We start from the raw sequence: 11,720 nt of genomic DNA, 5'->3' as shown, positions 1-11,720 counted from the left end.
GTGATGGTGGCAGTGATGTGGAGGCTGTTATGGCGGTGGCGTGGTGATAGTAGTGGTGGTGATGACAGCAGTGGTTGCATCGATGGTGTTGGTTGGTGACAGTGGTGGCATTAACGTGGAGGTGGTGGTGGTGACGACGGCGACGATGGTGGTGGTGGTTATGTAAGGATGGTGGTGGTGGTGGTGGTGGTGACGATGGTAGCGGTGGAAAGTGATTCAAAGAGACAAGTGTTTCTCATTTTGTGTCCGGGAACAAAAAAACAGAATTTTTTTTATGCCTTTTTCTATTTCTCAGCCCATAAATTGAACCGATTCATTCTCGGGAACAAAAAAAAATGAATTTGTCAAATATTTTTTCTGTCCATTTCTGTTTCCGAGAATAAAAATTGAAAAAAAAAAAGATTCTGAAAAGTTTGTCGTGGACGAGTTATGAGTGCTCACGTGTCTTTGTAATTGGACGGTGATATCTAATCATGCCAAATAATTAATTTAAAAATGATAGTTATTATTTTTAGGCTTTAATATTTCTCCTGATGCTATTTACACTAGGATCCACCGGCGAATCCTAGTGTAAATAAGTGTTGCTGCAAGATTTTTCAACTGCAGTCTGCAACGATAAGAGAAAGGAGAAGTGAAGAACCCTTATTTTTATGGATTGGTTAATCAAGATTATCTTTGTCATAGGATTGTGGTTTTCTCCTCTCCCCTACAACTTAGACTTCTAGGTTAAAATCAATCCAAAATATATTTCTGATTAAATATATTTGTAATGGGTCTATCGGCAGTGTCAAATAGCTTGGGTCAGGCCAACTTGTGTGTTTTTATGGGCTCAAAACGGTGGTCTTACATTGCCCTTTGCCCCATCTCGACTGATACCCACTACATTTAACTTGCCTTCCAATTTGACTGTTTGGTTTAGAATAACAACCCATAATTGTCAGCAACACTGCCATTGCAAGATTCTATACCCATTTTGCAATGGTTTCTACTTATCCACACTCTTTTTGTTTCTTTTGTTTCGTAATAATTATCAATACGATCATCTACCGATGGTGAAAACAATATGTAAAATTTAATCAAGTTGAGAAGAAGTTTACTATATTGAAATTTACAAGGAATCAAACACTTATTTCAAACCCCAAAATAAAATTGTAAAGTTGAAACGCTTTATCATTGCATTTTAAATTTTTAACCTTTGTTTTACGATTGTCAGGACGAATCGCTAAAAAAATATGAACTGGGCTTTATTAGAGCCCACATATTTTAGAAGTAAAGAACTGTAAGATACAAATATTAGATTGTACTAAAAAACAAATAAAAATACAAATATGAGACATACAATTGTCACGGGCTGAATAGAATATAGCCCAATTCGGAAGGCCGAATACCTAACGGATTGCTGTAACTAAATTCAAAACTAACTCCGTCCCTAAAATTTTATTGAATTTTTAATTTAGTCTCAAGTCTTTTATATTTTAATTTTCCGCCTAATGTTACTAAATCGTTTCAATATTTATTCTTTCATTGACGGTGTTAACTTTATTAAGGAAAAAATATTGATGTGCATCAGTGCATCCCAGATGTCTATTTGTAACTAATTAAATTAAAACAAATAAATTTTAAGGATAAATTTAGTTGCAATGATTTGTAATAACTCCAATGTTATTGTGATTATCTCTCACACCTGGGGAGGGTTCATACCAAATATGTATTGCATGATCAAATGAATGTTTACTTAAAAAGTTAAAACAACAAAATAAAAGTATCACATATTAAAAAATAAATTTATCATGCAATTATCAAAAAATGAGCGTAACTCTCTTAATAGAATATATATGTAACAAGCTTGATGCTTATGCTCCAACTTAAAGAGAAGTGTTGGAAATATTACCAATGTTATTTGTAAACATTTGTTTCTTTATTTCATTATGATTTGGGTTAGGTCTGGGTCAAGCCCATTAGGATTTCTATATATTATACATTTTTGTATTAATTCAATGCATATATTTATTTTAATATTCTTTTCATCTCTTATTTCTCTATAACATCCTTACAATTAATCGTCATTTTTTTCCTGTACTTCGGTGCAATTAAACTTTGAGTTTGATGTTTCTCATGTTATATTCATATAAAGTATGCAGGAGCTGTGAAACCATACGAAGAGAAAAAAAATAAAAATAAAGCTTGAACCCTTAACTTTATCTTAAAAAATGCATATAATAAGTTTGAGAGAAAACCCCACATCTTTAGTACCGATGGATGCAAATAACATAAGTGTGAAGAAAAAAACAAAAACAAATAAATAAAATTGGGGACCAGAAACTGTCACATACTAAATTGGAGTCAAATATCAAACTTGACCAAAAGATTGTAAGTTGAGAGAGAGAGAAAATATAAGAACACTGACTGAACAATGGCTGCAGAGGGCAACGTGAAGTTGTGAAGTGAGGCAGTGACATATCAATGATGATCGCCGCTATGAAAGTCTCAGATAACACTGTTGTCTTTGTCCAAGTTAATTTCCTTTCTCGTACAAAAAAAAAATATATGGTAAACTTATCTTTGTCTTTCCCACATTCAAGTCTCACTTATACCGAATTCACAAAGCAAACTCATGGCACGAGCTACAGTACTCCTCTCTGTACTTGTTTGGCCCATGTCATTCAATCCATGTGTTACATCGAATCCAAAGCCTCTATGCATTATCTCTTCCCTTTCCCTTCTCCAATTTCAACTTCACCATTGGCTTTAAGGCATTTTAGCTTAAGTTAAATGGGTTCAAGATATCCGAGTAATTAGCAATGTCACTTTAATTGTATCAGCATAGAAATTCTGAATATATTATATAATTGTAATTTTTTTTTATGTCATGTTAAGGAAGCATTCATTTTTTCCCACACACAAAAAAAAAAAATTAAAATTGTTAACCTAAATTGATATTGTACCCAACTGGGCCAGTTGTGATTGAAAATTTTGCAGACACATTAAATCAGTTACATGTAAAGAAACAAAATTGACGAATCATGTATGCAAAATGCTTGGCTATTAATTTATCCATGTATTATTGATAGTCAGGTGTTCAGCGTTTTGTATTGGTAAACTTTGTTATCCATGTCCAGTTTCATCTGATTCTCATTATGCAAGTAGAAACTATAAAGTGTGGGAGAGAGGAGGACAATAACCTAGAGCCTTCAAGGAAGCTCTAGACAGTAGGTATACAGTGAAACTAGCTTAGGAAAACATTTTTAGTACTATTTTTGTATTAATCATTCAGTATATTTTTTTACCAAATATAAAAAAATAATACATTTATATTATTTTTATCTTTATAATTATTTATTTCTATATTTTCTTTTTCTTTTTTAACAGGGAGTACCTCCTTTCATTATATGGAAAATACACTCTAGCTTAGATTAACTTAAATTGGAACTTCTACCTGACATTTAGCCACTACATTGATGGGATGGTTGGAACAGTCAATCAAAGACATCAAGTTTTAGGGCTATGTCCAATCAAAAACATGGCCTACTAGCCCTTTACTTCAGCCAATGCTGTCCCCTTTCTTTTTTCTCCAAGGTGAAAAGTGCTACACTGTTCATGTGGTTCTTAATTCAATTTATGAGTTGAGTTGGCAACACAAGATTCGTCCCATATTTCTCTGACTTTTTGCCCGACTTTGAGAATTTAGCCATTTATATACCATGACAGCAGGAAGATTGCTTGTTATAAGGGTTTTTTTTTTTAAATAAAATTTTAGATTTAAACCTTGTAAATTAAAAAAATTCGCATTATGTGTGGCTTTGTCTCTTTAAGTATGATGCTTATATATATCTACATTGCTATGTATACACCTTAATCATATTGTAGTTGATCATTAACATATTTAACGCCACCTTGTTAATTCAAAATTTGTATGATGTTAATCAATATAAACTCGGTATGAAAATTCTAGTGTACATGGATTTTTATTTTTTTAAATTAGGTATTGGTGTATGCACAGAACATATATACATAGGAGATTCCTTTCTGTGTAAGAATAGGAATAGTTAAAGTTGAATTACACTTGAGTTTCATTACATGTACTTACTTCTCCATCACTACCATACTGTCACTATCACGATCCCTTTGGTAATAACTAAGTGAGAGAGTTGGACACAAGCCACCCCTTGTACAGTTCTCTCTGTCTACTTACTCTGTTCATATTATCACTCAGTGCACTTATAATTTTGTCTCTGAAAATGGAAAGAGACTGTGCCATTTCACTCACTCTCATTTTTCGGGTGTGTGTACTGTTCGGAGTAAATTTTTTTACTCCAATATTAAAAGTTAATATCACAATTTATTTTACTCGCAGAGATTATTTTTTTCTATTGAAAATATTGCGGAAATACTAAACATAATAGATGAGCACCATCATCACAAGCACATAATTTATGTACTTTACTCAAAAATGAGTTACATTCACGGAAAATATCAAAATTCACTATATGAAAGTTTTGATAATTTCATGTACAGACTACATTTTTATAACTGTTATTCACTATCTCTTATTAATTAACATGAAATATTTTTCTTTACAATTAATTCAACAATCACGACATATCAATCTTAATATGGAATGTAATCTTTCACCGTTAATCTAGTAATTATGTTATATCACTTTTTAATAAGGAATATAATCTTATACTATTTTATACTATTAATTCAATAATTATGTTGGATCAATCTCAATGGATAAAATAATCTCTCAATAACGGCGAAAGATGCTCTATTATAAAAACCTTTTTTAATTGCTCCATCATGCATCACGAATAAGATAACACTATCACAATTCACAAAGTCTCGGTCCCATCTAACGAATCTCAGAATCATGTGAGGTCCATCATAAATGAAAAATTTATTAGTAAATAATGCCAACTACACATAACTCAATCAAATATATGATGTTTCCTTCATCTTAATTACTAAAATCAACCTATGCATGTGTAGGTTTAAGCTCCTTAACTATGTAATCAATGCCATAGAGGATTTAGAACAATCCTCTCATTTGTTGACACCTTTTCCTTATTATCGTTTGATACCAGAAAACCAACAATATTGCTTGTCTCTGCATCAACTTGCGAAGTACATTCTGTGTAGGCGCCTGCCACTTACGTTCAACTTCCCATTTTTCTCCAGTCTCCAACACCCCAAACTGTTTTTCTCCACCGTCCCATTTATACACAAGAATGAAACCAATACAATATTATCAATTAATAGGTGATATATTCTTCTACCATTATCTCAGCAATTGTGTCATATGTGTCAATTATAATGGGAATTATTATTTTACCCCAGTATTAATTATACTTTAAATTTTAATGTTGATCTCACTTATATCTATTATCTAATAACTTGAATTTATTAATTACAGGAGCCCTTGGATACAAATGAATTAATGATTAAGAATGAGAGTAAATTTTTTTATTTTTACACTGACATAAGTTAATTACATCTTCAATTCTAATCATTAATCCAAAAGTTATATCATACCAATCCTACTTGGGAATATAATTTTCCACCTTTAATCGAGCAATTATGTTATATAATCTCATAAGATAAATAATCTCTTACTAATGATAAAAAAGTATACCACCATTAACCTTAAATATTCCATCAATAACACTGGATCATATATTCACCCAAAAACAATTGAGTTGTCACACACACAGAGTAAACAAAAGCGAAGATGAGATTAAGGAGCTCTAAGTCAAGCAATTATGTTTTAGCTTAGAGAGAACCGTGAGACAGGGAGATTTAGAGAGAAGAGAGGAGAGAGTGCCACTGCTTGTCTAGGAGACTAGACACTCTTATGGCAACTGTTGCGTGTGTCACATTATTATTAGGCAAAAAAAAAATTCTCATGAATTCGTGCAAAAAAAAATATTACAAGTAGTCCATAGTTATAAATTTTTACAAAAAATATAAAATAATAATTATGTACTATGGGTAGTACATAATTGACTCTTATTATTATTATTATGGAGTGTTCACATTATTTATTTGTGTGAACTTTTACTGTCTTTTAATATCAATACACTAATTAAGGTTAAAAATAACTGCCGTGATAAATGCTAAATGTTACCGTGTCAGAACCAAACAAATTTTGTAGCCAGTGCCAAACATCAATTTCTGAAAATAAGCTTGCTATGGAGGAAGTTGTTATTTCTATAGTTCTATGTTATTTCTATATTTTTATAAAGAGTTTATCATCTATCATTTAACATGACCACAAAAAATTTCATACACACACAACATTTTGTGGAGCCCGCAGCAAAAAATAAAAATAAAAATTTCAGCACGCAAAACGAATCTCTATAACATAACACAATCACTTTTCCTACAACATAACTCTTATAAAACCTTTTTATAAATAGGAAATTAACCATTTTTGAAAATAGCAAGTGCCAAGACATTTGTTGGTTTCAAAGTGGCTCCGCCACTGCGTGTAAGAAAATTAACTTACATAAGAACATACCTGAAAGTAGGGGGTGTAAATGGATCAGACCTGACCTACAGCCTGACTTATTTTTAGTTTGATCTAGCTTGGCATTTTTAAAAATTAGAATAGGCTTACTTGTAAAAAAACTATTTAGTAGGCTATAGGCCAACTATGAAAAGTCTGGCCTATTAAATTTTTTCAATAAAATAATGTATTTATCTTAACAATTATTCGTTTATCCTAAGTCCTAACGCCCAACCCTAATTCTTTCTTTTTTGCATCGCTTCTTAGTTCTCACCCTAATTCCTTCCCTGAAGCACCAACTCATTTGTCAAAAATTCTAGTTAGAAAGAAGAGAATTTTAGGCCATGTTCTCACCCTAATTTATTGGTTTCATATGGGTTTATTGATTTCATGTTGTTCTTATAAATATGTCATAATTGGTAGGCCTAGGAAACTTACAGGCCATGTTAGGCTTTTTATTTTTTAACAGTATGCCTGAGCTATAAATTGAGCCTCTAATAGACTAATAGGCCAGATAAGCTTAACATATTTTTACGTAAGCTTAGGCCATGAAGGCCAAAGTCTGACCTAACCTGACGCATTTACCTACTTGAATGAGAATAAATCTTCTTATGTTAAAATTTCACACGGTCTAATTAAGTGAAATTTTTATATCTATCTCTTTTTTATTAATGAAAATGGAATCTTACTTATTTAATGCATATAAAAAGAGAGATAAACACAAAAATTTACGGGAACTTCTACCTACTATTATTGTATTTCTGCCCTAGTCTATGCTTTGCATGCTCCTCTGTCTCCTCCATATAATCCTTATAATTTCCTTCATTCCACGTGCGCTCACACACATGACACATGCCTCCTCATACATATTACTTCTTCTTTTTTGTAGACACATATTACCTTCTTTATCTCTCTATTTTGTGAACAAAACCAATTTAAAAAACAATCATTTTACCTATTGCAAATACGATAAGAAAAAACACACAGCCCCATACAAAATATATATATAACATAATTTTATGTCATTTAAAATGACAAACACTTTTTTCTCTATGTGTATATATACTTGCAATAAATTATTTCATTTGATTTGAACTCATCTTTCATTTAAATATAAATGAATGAAAATATGGATTCTCTCATATTACTCAAAGATGATCATATTAAATAATATATGAGAATATCTACTCCCAAATCAATAATTAATGATAAGACAAAATATTAAAATAAAAAAAATAAAAATTACCGCTAATATTCATATAAATATTAAGACCATCTCAACATAATATGAGCGTGAGAGTATCTGATCCTTTATTTATTACATTTCTCCTCCGGCTCTTATGATTGCCCTCTCCTTCACTATTCCCTCGATCTCACTCTTTATCTTAGCTACTACTCTTTCATCGTATATTATCTTCTTCTTCATCGATCCCATCAACAACATCACCATGCAAACTCACTCTTTCTCTTGCATATCCTCTTGCTTAGAAGCTGACATTGATGAAGAGTCAATATCACTCTCCCTTGGCCTTCCTGGCCAGCACAAATCCAAAATCTCTACCCCAAACCACTCTCCTACTATTATACATAGCCACAAAAACCCTACCTCTGATAATGACCAGAGATCAGGTGTAACAGTTGCCCTCCACACTGCACCAACTACCACCACCGTTACCAAACCTGACCATTCCTCTTCCCCTCCGATTCAGGGTCAGTATTGGATCCCTACTCCTGCACAAATCCTTATTGGACCCACCCAATTTTCTTGCACTGTCTGCAACAAAACTTTCAACCGTTTCAACAACATGCAGGTTAGTGAATAACATCTCAAACTGAACTACTACGTAGCTAGTAAACTATATTATGAATTCATATGCTATTAATTTGTTTAAGCACAAAGATGTAGTGTCATTTTGTTGCACTTAGTTTAGTGATGTAATAATATGAGTTATATATATATCACATGAACAATTTCTCTAATTTGTTGTTATATATAGCAGATGCATATGTGGGGACATGGATCACAGTATAGGAAAGGATCTGAGTCATTGAGAGGGTCGAAACCAGCTTCTTCAATGCTGAGGCTACCCTGCTATTGCTGTGCTGAGGGTTGCAAGAACAACATAAATTATCCAAGGTCAAGGCCACTGAAGGATTTCAGGACCCTCCAAACACACTATAGGAGGAAGCATGGAGGGAAGCCATTCGAGTGCAGCAAGTGTCGGAAGCCATTTGCGGTGAGAGGAGATTGGAGGACACACGAGAAGAATTGTGGGAAGCTTTGGTTCTGCATCTGTGGTTCTGATTTCAAGCATAAGAGATCTCTTAAAGATCATGTTCTTGCTTTCGGGAATGGCCACGCTACACACACCTTGGAGTCGTTGAGTTGTGATCATGATCATGAAGAACAACAACAAGGTGAAGATGGTAACAGTGAAGTGGTTGCTGTTACTTCCAATTAATACAAAGTTGGTGTGCGTTAGTTTTTTTGTTTTAAGTAAGATTTGGATTAATCCATTGAGAGTGAAAAGGAGTGCGAGAAGACGGAGACAAACATTGGAATGAAAGCTAAGGTTCTTGCATTAAATGCTTGAAGTAGGAGTCTTATCAAATTAAAGGACGTTTTCTTTTGAGGCTACTTGTCCTGTGATATTCAGAGAGAGAGAGTAATGCAAGGAAGGTAGTGAAGAGTATTCAGTGACTGCATATGATAGAGCAGACATTCATGCAGACAAGAGTAGTCACAGATTCTACTGTTGTTAACTATGCAGAGAAAGAGAGAGTAATTATGTCATATGTACACACTTGTAACGCTTTGATGGAGTGCTAGTGTCACTGTGAGTTACGATGAACCATTGATATATGTTGTTGCTGTTTTAGGGGTTTCACCAAAATGACTTTCTTTTTCTTTTTTAGACCAACCACAGACAGAAACTGCGAAACATGCATTCTCAGACGCTTAGTTTTTGTAATTTTTACCACGCTCACTTATAAACAACGAATTAATCTAAGTGGTTGATAGTTTTTACTGTGAGGAGGAGCACTCCAATAATAACTGCAAGAACTGAAGTTTACAAATGCAAGAATCCGTTTAACGGGTGAAAATGTTTTCCGAATTTATTTTATAATTTTATTAATAATTATAAAGATATCACTTTTCTTTATTTTATTTTTTTAAAAAAATAACATGTACGAATCTTTGAAATTTAAAATAATGAGACTAAATAAATTGATTTTTTTTTTCAAATTTTATAATAAAATGATTATATTTCTCGATGAAATTATATGCTATTTTGAAACAACAGTAGAGAATTCAAATCGGGTAATTAATAAGAGAAACCTGATGCAAATAGGATATTCATCGTAATAATATAATGAGTAAATATTTTTTTGGTCCTTAGCAAATTTCACGATGACCGCTTTAGTCCCTAACAAATAAAAAGGCTATTCGTAGTTTCTAAAAAGTTCAAAATGGACTCGTTTAGTTGAAATCGTTGTCCCTCACAAATTCAAAAAAGACTTATATTAGTCCCTCAAAAGGATTAAAATCGATCCATTTTGAAATTCTTAGAGACCACGAATAATCTTTTTATTTGCTAGAGACTAAAGCGGGCATCGTGAAGTTTGTTGAGAACCGGAAATTGTATTTACTCTAATATAATAATAAGAGTCCCTGACAAAATTTACGGTCTCCACTTTCGTCACTTACAAATAAAAAATCAACTTTTGGTCCCTTTACAATTTTAGTTCTTTGGAAATGTGGTCTCTCAGAAATTCAACGAATGCCTAATTTAGTCCTTAAAAATGGATTAATATGAGTATTTTTTTTTTTGTGAAAGACGAAAATGGAAACCGTATTTTTTGTTATCGACCTAAAAGGGTTTTACTCTAATAATAATAAAGATCAAAGCAACCATTCGAGCATTATACTTATATTTAATGCATGTGCATGGCCCTTCTGATCATTGTTCTTTGCTGGAGGCATTCTCGTGCCTTTTATATAGAAGGATATAACCAGGACGTTCGTCCACTGTATACATATGTAGCCATTAAGTTCACATAAAATAATCTTCCGATCAATACTTAAATATCTTGAGTATTTACTGACTAGAGCTCGGTGTTCCTTGCAGGTACCTCCCCAATCTCTTCAAACTACCCCAAACAACTCGCAAGCGGTGTACAAGCCAAAGCTCATACTCAAACATTGCAGATTCAACCATGTGTGATTTAGCTTAATAGTTATTAAATAAATCATTATTAATTTTTGAAGTTTTTTACTTTGAACTTAAACAAATTTTATGTCAATTTCCCCACTATAATAATAATATCATCACCTAGTTTCACGCACATCCATGGGAATTATAAATTCCATATCCACATCTTACCTAGTTTAGAAACGTTATCCCTCCATCCATCATATACCTAAGGGTTTTCCCTCAAATCATTTTCAATTGGTATACTTCTACCTTATACACTTATCTCTTACATATACTGACTTGGCTTAAGTGTTAGAGTATTTATAGGTATACCGTCCCCCAGTCAAGAAAATCTTTGGTGTATGTAGGGTATAAAAGGGTCAGGTTAGATCAGGCTTTGACTTTGATAGCCTAAGCCTATTTAAAATATTTAGAGCATATATTGACCTATTAACCTATTAAGGGCTTAATTTATAGGTCTGACCTGGTCTATTATAAAAAACTAAAAAGCTTAACGCGGCCTGTAAGGCCTACCAAGTTGCAAACTAAAGTTAATAGACCCAAACCAAATTCTAATATAAAATATAAAATTTATTATTCATAAAGATCACATGAAATAATATTTTTATTAACAACACATAAAATAATGTTTATAAAGATCACATGAAAATTTCATATATATATATATATATAATATACACACACATATAATTTGCATTTTCTTTACTAATTTAATTTAATATTATTTTAGTTTTTAAATAAATATTTATTATTTGTTAAAATAACATCAATACTATTATTTTAAAAATTAGTGTTTGACCTCAGAATATGTCTGTAAATGAACAATATATATCATAAATATATTATATTATTAAAAAAATTAAAAGGCTAGCCTGCGAGCTTTTTAGGCTAGTCTTTTCTTGAATTGTAGGGGTGTTCATCAACCGATCCAAACCGATTCAAACCGCGGTGACCGAACCAAAATATTGATAACCGAATAAACCGAAAAATCAAAAATT

General features: G+C 32.2%; 1 protein-coding gene across 1 annotated transcript; it reads left to right on the top strand.

Moving 5' to 3' along the window:
* The first annotated feature begins 7,953 nt into the window (after positions 1 to 7,953).
* Positions 7,954 to 9,099, top strand: LOC133309951 (zinc finger protein WIP6-like). Its single transcript, XM_061510814.1, has 3 exons — positions 7,954 to 8,316; positions 8,506 to 8,946; positions 9,028 to 9,099. Exons 1-3 carry the CDS (start codon positions 7,954 to 7,956, stop codon positions 9,097 to 9,099), a joined length of 876 nt encoding a protein of 291 aa, XP_061366798.1.
* The last annotated feature ends 2,621 nt before the right edge of the window (positions 9,100 to 11,720 follow it).

The sequence above is a fragment of the Gastrolobium bilobum genome, unplaced genomic scaffold (assembly GCF_033153095.1).
Source record: "Gastrolobium bilobum isolate Gb01-03AN ecotype WA unplaced genomic scaffold, APGP_CSIRO_Gbil_v1 utg121768, whole genome shotgun sequence".
In the NCBI taxonomy this organism is placed as follows: Eukaryota; Viridiplantae; Streptophyta; class Magnoliopsida; order Fabales; family Fabaceae; genus Gastrolobium; species Gastrolobium bilobum.
Note: the sequence above shows the minus strand (reverse complement) of the source record. Positions and strands in the feature narration are given on the sequence as shown.